General features: G+C 45.3%; 1 protein-coding gene across 4 annotated transcripts in view; it reads right to left on the bottom strand.

Annotated features, from left to right (window-relative positions):
• Positions 1-5,619: 5,619 nt before the first annotated feature.
• Positions 5,620-17,207, bottom strand: part of LOC123996626 (tumor protein 63-like) — a 97,784-nt gene continuing 86,196 nt past the window's right edge. For 2 of the 4 annotated variants that reach the window (XM_046300146.1, XM_046300145.1), the window contains exons 9-12: positions 10,905-11,056; positions 6,975-7,119; positions 6,279-6,372; positions 5,620-5,959 (exon numbers count right to left, since the gene is read on the bottom strand). In XM_046300146.1, coding sequence (XP_046156102.1) covers positions 5,663-5,959; positions 6,279-6,372; positions 6,975-7,119; positions 10,905-11,056 — 688 coding nt within the window. In that variant the 3' untranslated portion in view covers positions 5,620-5,662. Of the gene's footprint in view, positions 5,960-6,278; positions 6,373-6,974; positions 7,120-10,904; positions 11,114-17,207 lie in introns of all 4 variants that reach the window. The other 2 variants (XM_046300144.1, XM_046300143.1) reach the window with 1 other exon arrangement.

Below are 17,207 nucleotides of genomic sequence, written 5' to 3' on the forward strand. Positions count from 1 at the left end.
CCTATTGGTTACAGAGCTCTGTTGTGAAACCCCTCTGCCTAAACTGAAACGTTATACTACCTATTGGTTACAGAGCTCTGTTGTGAAACCCCTCTGCCTAAACTGAAACGTTATACTACCTATTGGTTACAGAGCTCTGTTGTGAAACCCCTCTGCCTAAACTGAAACGTTATACTACCTATTGGTTACAGAGCTCTGTTGTGAAACCCCTCTGCCTAAACTGAAACGTTATACTACCTATTGGTTACAGAGCTCTGTTGTGAAACCCCTCTGCCTAAACTGAAACGTTATACTACCTATTGGTTACAGAGCTCTGTTGTGAAACCCCTCTGCCTAAACTGAAACGTTATACTACCTATTGGTTACAGAGCTCTGTTGTGAAACCCCTCTGCCTAAACTGAAACGTTATACTACCTATTGGTTACAGAGCTCTGTTGTGAAACCCCTCTGCCTAAACTGACTGGAACGTTAACGTTATACTACCTACCTTGGTTACAGAGCTCTGTTGTGAAACCCCTCTGCCTAAACTGAAACGTTATACTACCTATTGGTTACAGAGCTCTGTTGTGAAACCCCTCTGCCTAAACTGAAACGTTATACTACCTATTGGTTACAGAGCTCTGTTGTGAAACCCCTCTGCCTAAACTGAAACGTTATACTACCTATTGGTTACAGAGCTCTGTTGTGAAACCCCTCTGCCTAAACTGAAACGTTATACTACCTATTGGTTACAGAGCTCTGTTGTGAAACCCCTCTGCCTAAACTGAAACGTTATACTACCTATTGGTTACAGAGCTCTGTTGTGAAACCCCTCTGCCTAAACTGAAACGTTATACTACCTATTGGTTACAGAGCTCTGTTGTGAAACCCCTCTGCCTAAACTGAAACGTTATACTACCTATTGGTTACAGAGCTCTGTTGTGAAACCCCTCTGCCTAAACTGAAACGTTATACTACCTATTGGTTACAGAGCTCTGTTGTGAAACCCCTCTGCCTAAACTGAAACGTTATACTACCTATTGGTTACAGAGCTCTGTTGTGAAACCCCTCTGCCTAAACTGAAACGTTATACTACCTATTGGTTACAGAGCTCTGTTGTGAAACCCCTCTGCCTAAACTGAAACGTTATACTACCTATTGGTTACAGAGCTCTGTTGTGAAACCCCTCTGCCTAAACTGAAACGTTATACTACCTATTGGTTACAGAGCTCTGTTGTGAAACCCCTCTGCCTAAACTGAAACGTTATACTACCTATTGGTTACAGAGCTCTGTTGTGAAACCCCTCTGCCTAAACTGAAACGTTATACTACCTATTGGTTACAGAGCTCTGTTGTGAAACCCCTCTGCCTAAACTGAAACGTTATACTACCTATTGGTTACAGAGCTCTGTTGTGAAACCCCTCTGCCTAAACTGAAACGTTATACTACCTATTGGTTACAGAGCTCTGTTGTGAAACCCCTCTGCCTAAACTGAAACGTTATACTACCTATTGGTTACAGAGCTCTGTTGTGAAACCCCTCTGCCTAAACTGAAACGTTATACTACCTATTGGTTACAGAGCTCTGTTGTGAAACCCCTCTGCCTAAACTGAAACGTTATACTACCTATTGGTTACAGAGCTCTGTTGTGAAACCCCTCTGCCTAAACTGAAACGTTATACTACCTATTGGTTACAGAGCTCTGTTGTGAAACCCCTCTGCCTAAACTGAAACGTTATACTACCTATTGGTTACAGAGCTCTGTTGTGAAACCCCTCTGCCTAAACTGAAACGTTATACTACCTATTGGTTACAGAGCTCTGTTGTGAAACCCCTCTGCCTAAACTGAAACGTTATACTACCTATTGGTTACAGAGCTCTGTTGTGAAACCCCTCTGCCTAAACTGAAACGTTATACTACCTATTGGTTACAGAGCTCTGTTGTGAAACCCCTCTGCCTAAACTGAAACGTTATACTACCTATTGGTTACAGAGCTCTGTTGTGAAACCCCCTCTGCCTAAACTGAAACGTTATACTACCTATTGGTTACAGAGCTCTGTTGTGAAACCCCTCTGCCTAAACTGAAACGTTATACTACCTATTGGTTACAGAGCTCTGTTGTGAAACCCCTCTGCCTAAACTGAAACGTTATACTACCTATTGGTTACAGAGCTCTGTTGTGAAACCCCTCTGCCTAAACTGAAACGTTATACTACCTATTGGTTACAGAGCTCTGTTGTGAAACCCCTCTGCCTAAACTGAAACGTTAGAGCTACTACCTTATTGGTTACAGAGCTCTGTTGTGAAACCCCTCTGCCTAAACTGAAACGTTATACTACCTATTGGTTACAGAGCTCTGTTGTGAAACCCCTCTGCCTAAACTGAAACGTTATACTACCTATTGGTTACAGAGCTCTGTTGTGAAACCCCTCTGCCTAAACTGAAACGTTATACTACCTATTGGTTACAGAGCTCTGTTGTGAAACCCCTCTGCCTAAACTGAAACGTTATACTACCTATTGTTGCTCGTTAGGTTCATCTCTTCTGCTTTTCTCTCAAACACTGAGGACCACATAGTGTACACCGTACTGTCGAGAGGTTTACCAAACAAAATCATTCCATATGAGTGATTTATTCTGCTTTAGATGGTCTTGTTTCGTCATCTGCTCTTTCTGAAACGTTCGTGTGTTTTCATTTTGTTTTGAGTCGTTTCTTTTTTCCCTCCTTTTTGAGTGATTTGTTGACACTATAAACATCCTCTATACACAAACTCCCCGACAGCATTTGGTAACTAGGCGGTATTTTATTTTTTGGTTTATATCAAAATAAGTACATTGCAATATATTTACAATACATTGTAGAAAAATAAGGAACAGTAGATTAGACGGTACTGGTTTTCTGCTTTCGATGTTCCCGACGACGACAACAACAACAACAACAACAACATACCAGGGTCATGTTTCTCTAACATATCGATGATGTCCAGTATTATAGAACTGTGTTTTATGGCAACATTCCTCTGACCGTGTGTATCAGCACAACGACAACAATGACTTGTGAGAAGACTGGATTTATTCATTTTAATGAATACAAAATAAACTCATTTAACTGTTCTGTTCGGGCTTTTAACCACAAACTATTCTTAAATTCCTTTTTTTTTTTGTCAAATATTTACCTTTTTGGGAAAATACTTATCAGGTAAGCGTTTAGAAAATAACTCTATATAAGTGTGTGTGTGTATATACAATAATCCCAATAGGTTTGGCCATCTATCAAGTTCAACAAATAGAAAAAGGTTTAGACACTGTGGTTCCAAAAAACAACAATCCATCAATATTACAACGAGCATCATTTACAATAGAGAAATATAGACCAGAAATGTTTTCAACAGACCCCCCCCCCCCAATCCATAGACTGTACACCGGGTTATACATAGGTGGCAGAACAAGCAGGCAATGAATGTGTTCCAGATGTTGCCCTATTCCCTATATAGTGCACTACCTCTGACTAGGGCTAGCACCCTATCCCCTATATACAGTGCAGTACCTCTGACCAGGGCTGGCACCCTATTCCCTATATATAGTGCACTACCTCTGACCAGGGCTAGCACCCTATTCCCTATATAGTGCACTACCTCTGACCAGGGCTAGAACCCTATTCCCTATATAGTGCACTACCTCTGATCAGGGCTAGCACCCTATTCCCTATATAGTGCACTACCTCTGACCAGGGCTAGCACCCTATTCCCTATATATAGTGCACTACCTCTGATCAGGGCTAGCACCCTATTCCCTATATATAGTGCACTACCCCTGACCAGGGCTAGCACCCTATTCCCTATATAGTGCACTACCTCTGACCAGGGCTAGCACCCTATTTCCTATATAGTGCACTACCTCTGACCAGGGCTAGCACCCTATTCCCTATATAGTGCACTACCTCTGACCAGGGCTGGCACCCTATTCCCTATATAGTGCACTACCTCTGACCAGGGCTAGCACCCTATTCCCTATATAGTGCACTACCTCTGACCAGGGCTAGCACCCTATTCCCTATATAGTGCACTACCTCTGACCAGGGCTAGCACCCTATTCCCTATATATAGTGCACTACCTCTGACCAGGGCTGGCACCCTATTCCCTATATAGTGCACTACCTCTGATCAGGGCTAGCACCCTATTCCCTATATAGTGCACTACCTCTTATCAGGGCCCCCTTGGTCGAGTAGTGCGTAGGGTGCCATTTGGGACACGGCAATGGGAAAGGTGAACACCATCACAACATCAAGGGCTATGAGCATATCGAGTTTCTTGTTAGTTTCAGTTACTCGGTAATGATAAACGTAAATACTTCAGGTACCAACGGTTTGTGATAATGCATTATTTTGTCGTTCACGTAGAAATACATTAGGTACTTATAAACACGACGGCTAACACTAGGGTTTCCTGGGCATCTCGGAGCGACGAGGGTTTTAACACAGGCACAGTAGAAAACCAGTTCCCGCATGTTATTAACACTTCTCCCTGACAGGAAGTCAACCAAAATAATAATATGTATCTTGGAAGTGTATACAATCAGGTCAAAACAGTGTTGTGAACCAAAAAAAATAACAGGTAACCATAACAGTATTGAGCAGCAGAGACCGGGATTGAACCCAACGGGTTGTAAAATAGAGCCGCTTAGTACACTTGGACTTTTATAGGTTATTTAAGGTTGTCACTAGTTACCACAGCCACAAAGTCAATATGGCTAAAATTCATGAAGTCTTAAGATTAGGCATAATGTCGGCAGTGTGTTTAGGTTTAAAATCAGATTTTAAGAAGATAAATGCTAGGAATAGGCAAAGGGTTCACCATAATTATGATTTGTTGGCTATGGTAACTAGTGATGACCGTAATTTACGTTTGAGCAGACGTTAATATAGGACTCCCATTTTTACATTGTATTTAGCAGTGATTGGTGCAGTACCAGTGTGGCCGCTAGATGCCGCCACTCGCCTGTTTTAATGTGAGGTTCTTCTTGGTTTACCAAGTGAGTCAACAGCAAGACAGAAAAACTGTTGTTCTTGGCTGTCTGGTGTCCTGCTCTATAACGCGCCTTGGATTCAATCTCAGCCAAGAACAACAACAACCCCTAAAAGTTTCCTCTCAAAGTCATGCTTTAACATTGGAATGGATAATGAACACTATAAAACAATATCAAAGCAAATCACAAAAGCATTTCTTAAGTGCTTTGTCTCAAGAAATTTTAATAAAAAATAAAGAATATAGAGCTGTTTTCTCTCATCTAGCTGGCAGCTAATGAAGGCTTTAAAAAAACAAATAAGTGCATTTTTATTTGCATAGTATTTTTGCTATTTAGGATTATCTGAGCTTAGAACGGTAAAACAGAGATGTCCTGTACTGTGATAGGAGAGTGGGTTGGTCAACAGGTGTATGACATATGAAGGGGGACTGAGCCAGGGGCTTCAATCCAAGGTGCACTGCTGTAAAGAGTACTGCACTCTACTTATTAAAAGCTAATATATGCTTGAGCTGACATCTACAGCGTTTGTAAAAAAAAAAGCGATCTCTGTGAATGTCAGGGTAAATGGCCATTTACAGACCTATTGTTGCAGTGCGCTTTTAATTTTTTTCCCCCCCGACAACTGGAGAGACACACTCCGGCCAGAGTGTCTCTCTCTATTCACCCTCCTCTTTGATGCGCTGTTGCTTGTTGCGTCGGGAGTCCAGGTCGAAGGAGAAGTCGGACCAGTCGTCACGCGGAGGGAAGGAGATGGTCTGGCGCAGGGTGAAGCGCACGGCGTCGATGACACGCTCGCCGCGGGCCTCGGAGGACCCTACGCTGACGGCGGAGGCCCCGCTGGAGGTACGCAGGATGTGGGGAGGAGGGGAGAACTCCATGCTCTGCCGGTGCTCCATGATGCCCTTCCAGATGACGTGCTGGAACTCCTGCGGGATCTTCAGCCGGGACAGGTCCTGTGGACGGGGATGACATCACACACTGGGGGTTAGCCTCTTTAGTCTTCTCTCTCTCAGGCAAGGCTCAGGCCCCCCAGACAGCACAACAACTCTGCACTGATAATTGGTGGCAACTCTTGCCGTGTTAGAATGAATGCCATCTGTCAGAAGACGATACTCTAGTTCAGGTTTGAATACAACAACAAAAAATACAAAAAAATGGACAAGAGGCCTTCAGATAGAAATAGATGAAGGTTCAGGCCCTTTTGAAGCCACCCGACCCGTCTCTCTGAGTCTGTCCACACAGATGCGGTGCGTGCGACAGGCAAGGCCTCACCTCCAAGTTATAGTTCTCGATCTGGTAGATGTTGGTCAGGCCCTGTGCTGTGAAGTAGTCCAGACAGGCTGCGCAGCCCAGCCGCAGGAGAAAGCTACAGCGGGACACGGAGAACAGGGAACAGGTTAGTAGTGAATATACTACCTCAGCATTCTTGTAATAATTCTGTTTATATCTAGTAAGTGAAGACAAAGGCCAACAGTAGAGAGATTTCTGTCAAAAATGGCCAACAGTAGAGAGATTTCTGTCAAAAATGGCCAACAGTAGAGAGATTTCTGTCAAAAATGGCCAACAGTAGAGAGATTTCTGTCCAAAATGGCCAACAGTAGAGAGATTTCTGTCCAAAATGGCCAACAGTAGAGAGATTTCTGTCGGTTACGGGCACTAGAAAGTGAGCAAAGTACAGCGGTTCAGTTTATTTTATATAAACTATCGCTAGGTGACGCTACAGAGCCGTGTTGCAATTGTTCTGTAAATATTGCGGCTCGTCCTGACTTTATAGTGCCCACAACTGTCCAGAAGCATCAACAGACGCGTGGTTATCAGTGGTGGCTGGTGCCACTTTAAAATTGGAAGGACAAGCTCATAGTAATGGCTGGAATGAATGGAATTGGCATCAAATAGAGATACTATCAGTCATTACTATGAGCCGTCCTTCCTTCACCAGCCTCCACTGGTGGTTGTTTAGCTAGGTACCTGGAGATGCTGCTGTCCATGGGGTAGGGAGGCGGGGGGGTGCAGTGGGAGCTGGGCACCATGGGTAACTGGGGCTGCAGGATGTGGGCGGGGCTCAGGGTGGACATGTCAGCGTTCATAGCCATGTGGCCCATCATCGGAGACACTACAGAATAAAACAGACCACTGAGCGTTTCTTAAAAGGGCAATTTGATGATTTTAATTATTATTATTTGAATGTTAATCTCAAATTCATTATTTTAATGTTAATCTCAAATTCATTATCTCCAGCAGCATACCGGTGTTTTACATATTATGTCCATTAAGACCAGCTGCAGTGAGCATCAACAGGGTGGTTCCTCAATAGATAGTAGTGGGAGGGGGGGGGTCTCAACAGGGTGGTTCCTCAATAGATAGTAGTGGGAGGGGGGGGGGGGTCTCAACAGGGTGGTTCCTCAATAGATAGTAGTGGGGGGGGGGGGGTCTCAACAGGGTGGTTCCTCAATAGATAGTGGGGGGGGGGTCTCAACAGGGTGGTTCCTCAATAGATAGTAGTGGGAGGGGGGTCTCAACAGGGTGGTTCCTCAATAGATAGTAGTGGGAGGGGGGTCTCAACAGGGTGGTTCCTCAATAGATAGTGGGGGGGGGGTCTCAACAGGGTGGTTCCTCAATAGATAGTAGTGGGAGGGGGGTCTCAACAGGGTGGTTCCTCAATAGATAATAGTGGGAGGGGGGGGGGGTCTCAACAGGTTGGTTCCTCAATAGATAGTAGTGGGAGGGGGGGGGTCTCAACAGGGTGGTTCCTCAATAGATAGTAGTAGTGGGAGGGGGGTCTCAACAGGGTGGTTCCTCAATAGATAGTAGTGGGAGGGGGGGGTCTCAACAGGGTGGTTCCTCAATATATAGTAGTAGGGTGGGATAGGGGGGGGGGGTCTCAACAGGGTGGTTCCTCAATAGATAGTAGTGGGGGGGGGTCTCAACAGGGTGGTTCCTCAATAGATAGTAGTGGGAGGGGGGGGTCTCAACAGGGTGGTTCCTCAATAGATAGTAGTGGGGGAGGGGGGGGTTCTCAGGGTGGTTCCTCAATAGATAGTAGTGGGAGGGGTCTCAACAGGGTGGTTCCTCAATAGATAGTGGGGGGGGGGGTCTCAACAGGGTGGTTCCTCAATAGATAGTAGTGGGAGGGGGGGGGGTCTCAACAGGGTGGTTCCTCAATAGATAGTGGGGGGGGGGGTCTCAACAGGGTGGTTCCTCAATAGATAGTAGTGGTTCCTCAATAGTGGGAGGGGGGGTCTCAACAGGGTGGTTCCTCAATAGATAGTAGTGGGAGGGGGGGGTCTCAACAGGGTGGTTCCTCAATAGATAGTAGTGGGAGGGGGGGGGCATCTCAACAGGGTGGTTCCTCAATAGATAGTAGTGGGAGGGGGTCTCAACAGGGTGGTTCCTCAATAGATAGTAGTGGGAGGGGGGTCTCAACAGGGTGGTTCCTCAATAGATAGTAGTGGGAGGGGGGGGGTGTCTCAACAGGGTGGTTCCTCAATAGATAGTGGGGGGGGTCTCAACAGGGTGATTCCTCAACATTAGAGAAAATAACTTCACAATGCAACGATAGATGAGGTGAAGAAGAAGAGGGGAACGTGCTCAATTTTAAAAGGCAATTCCACCCCTTTTCAACCAATTTGTTTTAATTATCTTCGGCACAATACCAGTGCCACTACATATGCCAAAACGGCGTGTTTTTATATCCGATGGCGTCGTCATGGTTACAAGGGGAACACGGAAAAGATCCTCCATCTGGCCAGAAACTCGTTGCAGGTTTTTAGAAAAAAAACTTTTAAATTCTACCCTGTGATGTCAAAAGCTTTGGTTTCCTCCCAATTGGCGACATTATTTTCACGTGAATATTCTAATATCGGCGTAAAAACGATTTAGCGTTTTGATGTTTCCGTCAAATTGACATGTCGCAGGTAAAAGGCTGTGATGACGTAGTGGCCCCATACACACCTAGTACAGTTCAATTTCCCCCGAATAAAAAAAAAACAAGTTAAATGTGTTCCCATCACATTTTCAACTCTACTGAGGGTTGTGTCTTGTTTTGGTGCGTTCGCGTCAGCCAACAGATATACAGCGCAGGTAGACCAGGCTACATCATGTGATTATCATGGACAAAAGAGAGAGAATTTTTAATGTGTCCGATGGGAGCCCAGCATCGATCATCAGCCAGAATAAAACCCTCGTCGCCGTGGATGGGAGCCCATCATCGATCATCAGCCAGAATAAAACCCTCGTGCTGCCCCTCGGCTCCCATCGGACACATGCCCCTCTCTCTCTTTTGTCCATGATAATCACATGATGTAGCCTGGTCCCCTCGTCGCCGTGCGGTTTCACCACCCGGTGAAGTTGATCATGTAGCCTAATAAGCGGTGTTTCCCTGAGTCGTAGTGGGGAGGACCACATGTCATAGCCGATCACGTTAATGATGGTTATTCAATCAATATTTGACAATAAAGACGTTTCCACCTCCATTTTAATTTTACAGATTCTAAAGATCCCACCTAGTCTATCATATTTACTTTGGTTTTGTTCGACATTTGGAATGTTGACCTGACAAATTTGCTCAGGACTGTTGATCCTGCATGTACTTTACACACATAAAAAGGTTGGATGGAGAACTGGTTAATTTTTTTACCTTTATTTAACTCGGCAAGTCAGTTAAGAACAAATTCTTATTTTCAATGACGGCCTGGGAACAGTGGGTTAACTGCCTGTTCAGGGGCAGAACGACAGATGTGTACCTTGTCAGCTCTGGGATTTGAACTTGCAACCTTTCGGTTACTAGTCCAACGCTCTAACCACTAGGCTACCCTGCCGCCCCATGAGAAGCACATTATAGATGCAGACACTAGTATTGTGTTGATGTGGCAGAATTCCCCTTTAACCATCTACCCTCTTGTATAAAAACTGTGAAAGGGTGCTTGAACTTGTAGCCAACCGTTGGAATAGGACCTGCAGGCCCCCAGAGAGGAGAGAAGAGGACCTGCAGGCCCCCAGAGAGGAGGAACAGGACCCGCAGGCCCCCAGAGAGGAGAGGAGGAACAGGGAGGAATAGGACCTGCAGGCCCCCAGAGAGGAGAGGAGGAAAAGGGAGGGAGAGGACCTGCAGGCCCCCAGAGAGGAGAGGAGGAAGAGGGAGGAATAGGACCTGCAGGCCCCCAGAGAGGAGGAATAGGACCTGCAGGCCCCCAGAGAGGAGAGAAGGAACAGGGAGGAACAGGACCTGCAGGCCCCCGGAGAGGAGAGGAGGAAGAGGACCTGCAGGCCCCCGGAGAGGAGGAAGAGGACCTGCAGGCCCCCAGAGAGGAGAGGAGGAAGAGGGAGGAATAGGACCTGCAGGCCCCCAGAGAGGAGGAACAGGACCTGCAGGCCCACATAGAGGGGTGGAGGAACAGGGAGGTAGAGGACCTCTGCAGGCCCCCAGAGAAGAGTGGAGGAAGAGGGAGGAATAGGACCTGCAGGCCCCCAGAGAGGAGTGGAGGAAGAGGGAGGAACAGGGTCTGCAGGCCCCCAGAGAGGAGTGGAGGAAGAGGGAGGAACAGGACCTGCAGGCCCCCAGAGAGGAGAGGAGGAAGAGGGAGGAATAGGACCTGCAGGCCCCCAGAGAGGAGAGGAGGAAGAGGATCCCACAGGGATCACATTCACCTATAGGAGGAAGCGTTCTGACAGAGGCCCCTACACACCTCTCTCAGCGCCCCGCGTGCCCAGACAGGTACCGCTACCCTGCCTGTCCTGCCTGACGCGTGTCACATGATCGACCCAAAGGGGACGTGGTGGTGGAGTTAGGAGACGGGGCCAGGGAGGTACGGGGGAGGGAGAACCGTACCAGGACCTAGCCAGATAGAAACATCGACTAGGGAGAATCTCTCAACATACAAAAGTGTAAGGCACACTTACTGTCAGTCAGGCCTTGGGGCATGGAGGAAGGTGTGAGTATATTGCGCTGCTGGGGGTTGATTAGCTGGCTGACGGAGGGGAGCTTGTTGACCTTGCCGTGGGGGTGAGGAGGGGAGCTGGAGCCATACTGGGGCTGGGGGGCCATGGCGCTCCTGGGGCAGGAGAGAGGAGGGTACAGGCCATTACTCTCATCCCCCCAGAGATCCCATCTTTAACGACAAAGGGCCACAAGGCTGTTAGTTACACAGTTGAAGACAACAACATGCTCAGTGGGATAAACAGACTGTGTGTATATACTTGCTCTCTCTCTACCCTGTTTCTTGCTCTTTGTTTAATAAAGGCCATATGTGACTAAGAAATAGTTCAGATCGTTTTTATAGAACTTTGTCATATAGTATTCTACTGAGGATAACTTTAATCTGAAACTTTACTGGAAATGATAATGCAAGTACAAACATTACTCAATCAATATAATAGGTGTTACCTAGCAGGGTACATACTGTATCTTAATCAATATACTGTAGGTGTTACCTAGCAGGGTACATACTGTATCTTAATCAATATACTGTAGGTGTTACCTAGCAGGGTACATACTGTATCTTAATCAATATACTGTAGGTGTTACCTAGCAGGGTACATACTGTATCTTAATCAATATACTGTAGGTGTTACCTAGCAAGGTACATACTGTATCTTAATCAATATACTGTAGGTGTTACCTAGCAGGGTACATACTGTATCTTAATCAATATACTGTAGGTGTTACCTAGCAGGGACATACTGTATCTTAATCAATATACTGTAGGTGTTACCTAGCAGGGTACATACTGTATCTTAATCAATATACTGTAGGTGTTACCTAGCAGGGTACATACTGTATCTTAATCAATATACTGTAGGTGTTACCTAGCAGGGTACATACTGTATCTTAATCAATATACTGTAGGTGTTACCTAGCAGGGTACATACTGTATCTTAATCAATATACTGTAGGTGTTACCTAGCAGGGTACATACTGTATCTTAATCAATATACTGTAGGTGTTACCTAGCAGGGTACATACTGTATCTTAATCAATATACTGTAGGTGTTATCTATCAGAGTACATATCTCAATCAATATAATAGGTGTTACCTATCAGGGTACATATCTCAATCAGTTTCTGTGTTGTGGATAATGGTTGACTGGGATACACAGCAGTTTCAACTGAGGTTCCTTGTTTGTGTTAAATTAAGCAGATGAAGAAGTGGGTGGAACGGTGGATTTGCTAGTGCCTAGCGATTTACCTGAAGTGTAGGTTATATTACATTTTTTAAATAACTAATTGACCAACATGAATTGAATAGTAGCACTAATCCCTCGGCACTAATCCCTCGGCACTAATCCCTCGGCACTAATCCCTCGGCACTAATCCCTTACTAATCCCTCGGCACTGATCCCTCTGCACTAATCCCTTGGCACTGATCCCTCTGCACTGATCCCTCTGCACTGATCCCTCTGCACTGATCCCTCTGCACTAATCCCTCTGCACTAATCCCTCTGCACTAATCCCTCGGCACTAATCCCTCGGCACTAATCCCTCGGCACTAATCCCTCGGCACTAATCCCTCGGCACTAATCCCTCTGCACTAATCCCTCTGCACTAATCCCTCTGCACTAATCCCTTCGGCACTAATCCCTCTGCACTAATCTTTTGGCACTGATCCCTCGGCACTAATCCCTCTGCACTAATCCCTCTGCACTAATCCCTCTGCACTAATCCCTCTGCACTAATCCCTCTGCACTAATCCCTCTGCACTAATCCCTCTGCACTAATCCTTTCGGCACTAATCCCTCTGCACTAATCCCTCTGCACTAATCCCTCGGCACTAATCCTTTCGGCACTAATCCTTTCGGCACTAATCTCTCTGCACTAATCTCTCTGCACTAATCTCTCTGCACTAATCTCTAGGCACTAATCTCTCGGCACTAATCCCTCGGCACTAATCCTTTGGCACTGATCCCTCGGCACTAATCCTTTCTGCACTAATCCCTCGGCACTAATCCTTTCGGCACTAATCTCTCTGCACTAATCTCTCTGCACTAATCTCTCTGCACTAATCTCTCGGCACTAATCTCTAACGGCACTAATCTCTCGGCACTAATCCCTAACTAATCTCTTACACTAATCTCTCTGCACTAATCTCTCTGCACTTCTCTGGCACTAATCCCTCGGCACTAATCTTGACTAATCTCTCTGCACTAATCTCTCTGCACTAATCTCTCTGCACTAATCTGTTGCACTAATCTCTCTGCACTAATCTCTGGCACTAATCTCTCGGCACTAATCCTCGGCACTAATCCCTCGGCACTAATCTCTCTGCACTAATCTTCTGCACTAATCTTCTGCACTAATCTAATTGCACTAATCTCTGCACTAATCTCTAGGCACTAATCCCTCGGCACTAATCCCTCGGCACTAATCTCTCTGCACTAATCTCTCTGCACTAATCTCTCTGCACTAATCTCTCTGCACTAATCTCTCTGCACTAATCTCTCTGCACTAATCTCTCGGCACTAATCTCTCGGCACTAATCTCTCGGCACTAATCTCTCGGCACTAATCCCTCGGCACTAATCCCTCTGCACTAATCTCTCTGCACTAATCTCTCTGCACTAATCTCTCTGCACTAATCTCTCTGCACTAATCTTTCTGCACTAATCTCTCTGCACTAATCTCTCTGCACTAATCTCTCTGCACTAATCTCTCTGCACTAATCTCTCTGCACTAATCTCTCTGCACTAATCTCTCGGCACTAATCTCTCGGCACTAATCTCTCTGCACTAATCTCTCTGCACTAATCTCTCTGCACTAATCTCTCTGCACTAATCTCTCGGCACTAATCCCTCTGCACTAATCCCTCGGCACTAATCCCTCGGCACTAATCCCTCGGCACTAATCTCTCTGCACTAATCTCTCTGCACTAATCTCTCTGCACTAATCTCTCTGCACTAATCTCTCTGCACTAATCTCTCTGCACTAATCTCTCTGCACTAATCTCTCTGCACTAATCTCTCTGCACTAATCTCTCTGCACTAATCTCTCTGCACTAATCTCTCGGCACTAATCTCTCGGCACTAATCCCTCGGCACTAATCCCTCGGCACTAATCCCTCGGCACTAATCCCTCGGCACTAATCCCTCGGCACTAATCCCTCTGCACTAATCCCTCTGCACTAATCTCTCTGCACTAATCTCTCTGCACTAATCCCTCGGCACTAATCTCTCTGCACTAATCTCTCTGCACTAATCTCTCTGCACTAATCTCTCTGCACTAATCTCTCTGCACTAATCTCTCTGCACTAATCTCTCTGCACTAATCTCTCTGCACTAATCTCTCGGCACTAATCTCTCGGCACTAATCTCTCTGCACTAATCTCTCTGCACTAATCCCTCGGCACTAATCCCTCGGCACTAATCCCTCGGCACTAATCTCTCTGCACTAATCTCTCTGCACTAATCTCTCTGCACTAATCTCTCTGCACTAATCTCTCTGCACTAATCCCTCGGCACTAATCCCTCGGCACTAATCCCTCGGCACTAATCCCTCGGCACTAATCCCTCGGCACTAATCCCTCGGCACTAGGAGCAGCATGAGAGGAAAAGCACAAAAGGAGAAGGAAAGTCAAAGCAGGAGACGTATTTATTCTGACAGACCAAAGTATCACAACAATCTGTTTCAAACGGTCACAAAAGCATTTCTCCATAGAATCTGCTCCTTCTACATAAACACCATACATCACTATACATCATATACTATACAACATATACTATACACTATACAACATTAGGCATTTTCTATCTACTTTAATAAACGTTTCTTTAATAAGAAAATTCACAAGATCTAAAACAAACAAACTGTCCCGCAGTGATGTTGAGAAACATGACCAGCATGATCAGTTATCTTCAGAAAAATATCTCTCCCTGTAAGATAAATATGTGTCCCAAATGGTACCCTATTCCCTATATAGAGCACTACTATTGACCAGGACTGGTACCCTATTCCCTATATAGAGCACTACTATTGACCAGGACTGGTACCCTATTCCCTATATAGAGCACTACTATTGACCAGGGCTGGTACCCTATTCCCTATATAGAGCACTACTATTGACCAGGACTGGTACCCTATTCCCTTTATAGTGCACTACTATTGACCAGGACTGGTACCCTATTCCCTATATAGAGCACTACTATTGACCAGGGCTGGTACCCTATTCCCTATATAGTGCACTACTATTGACCAGGACTGGTACCCTATTCCCTTATAGAGCACTACTATTGACCAGGGCTGGTACACTATTCCCTATATAGTGCACTACTATTGACCAGGGCTGAAATATAGAGTAGTGACTACTACTAGAGCATACTATTGACCAGGGCTGGTACACTATTCTTATAGGCACTTTGAGTCCAGCTACAATAGACACTACTATTGACCAGGGCTGGCACCCTATTCCCTATATAGAGCATTACTATTGACCAGGGCTTGCACCCTATTCCCTATATAGAGCATTACTATTGACCAGGGCTCGCACCCTATTCCCTACATAGAGCACTACTATTGACCAGGGCTGGCACTATTCCCTCAAAGAGCACTACTATTGACCAGGGCTGGTACCAGCCCCAGAGCACTACTATTGACAGGACCAACATTCTTTATAGGCTACTAAAGACTGGTAATTCCTTTATAGTTCTGACCAGGACTGGTACCAGACCTTTATAGTGCCTACTATTGCTGGCTATTCCCTAAAGACACTACCTTGACCAGGTTCCTGATTCCAGCTCCAGACCTTCATAGTGCCAACATTGACTGAAATGAGTAGTGCACTACTCAAATATGACACTCTTAGGTTTGAGTCCAGCTAGGTTTAAGAGAGCTCAAAGACCTGACCAGCTCCAGACCTTCAGGCCAACATGCTGGCTACTCAAAGACAACCTAGGTTCCTGACCAGCTCCAGACCTTCAGGCCAACATGCTGGCTACTCAAAGACAACCTAGGTTCCTGACCAGCTCCAGACCTTCAGGCCAACATGCTGACTGCTCCGGTCTACGTGTGCACCATCCACACCAGATGCGATCATGTGAAGCAGGTTAAAATATCAAAACCAACTGTGAACCAACTCATTTCGGGGCAGGTTAAAAACTAACATGAAACATTCATGGACATTTAGCTAGCTAGCTGTTGCACGCAACTTGGCCGGTGAGGTTTGGGTGTTGGCCAAAAGCTGACTGCACTACAAGTGCACTGTGTCCTTGTCCATTAACTCAATAACTTCTATTTGTGACTCGTTTCAGGAAACTAGGTCTATGTCACGCGTCAATACTTCACAGGAGAGCCATTTGAATGTAAACATTTATGTTTTTTTTTCAAAATGCGCACATGTCTTCTGGAACATATGAACTTTCCTATGCCTTAATAACAACCTTGTATGCCATCTGTAAATATTAATACAATTGTTAAATTACGAGCCTATTTGGTTTAGCCACAGAAAAAGCCAGCAACCTTCCTGCTAGCCATGATTGACTGAGATAATGAGTGGGCTGGACATTAAATGAGTTTGCATTGGTCTGCCATGTAGCAACCTTCTGTCTATAACATGAGCTGGTCAGTATGTGTAGGTAATTCTTTCTAATGTGTCTTTTTTGAAAGATATCGCGTCGTAGAAATGCGTAAGTGTTGCTCTCCACTTTCTGGACGACCAGTAGAAATCAGTGGAATTAGAATATGATAGGATTCTGGCGTTTAATTTCAGACGGAGTCAAAAAGAGACAGAATGCTGTTATATAAAACACCAGTCTCTCCGGATTACATCTTCAAACTAAGGGCAACCGTGTTATCTGTGGCAGAGTGGGTTTGGTTGCTTTGTATACTAGCGTACTCACTCTGTTTAGCACATGGCCTCATATGTGAATCCTTAAAGAGATGGGTGGGAATAAAGCTTAAGAGGGTGTGAACAATGCTGAATGGGTGTAGACAAAGAACATGTATCTTGTAGGTACCAAAACATTCAAGGGCCATTTCCTCAAAAGTGAGGTTATACGTTTATCAACTTTCAAAGCAGAATTACTTTCCCATTGTTCCTCAACTGTAGTGAATTATATACCATTTTCCAGCTCGGAGTCTCTACTTTTATCCAATTTATTTTAAAAAATCAATTTTTCAAATTGAGCTAAATAAGACCGAATCGAGCCGTTTGGTCACATTTTACCATCAGCAAAACACAACCCTAAAAAAATAAAAGTCACGAATGTGGCTTTGAAA

The sequence above is a fragment of the Oncorhynchus gorbuscha genome, linkage group LG15 (assembly GCF_021184085.1).
Source record: "Oncorhynchus gorbuscha isolate QuinsamMale2020 ecotype Even-year linkage group LG15, OgorEven_v1.0, whole genome shotgun sequence".
Classification (NCBI taxonomy): domain Eukaryota; kingdom Metazoa; phylum Chordata; class Actinopteri; order Salmoniformes; family Salmonidae; genus Oncorhynchus; species Oncorhynchus gorbuscha.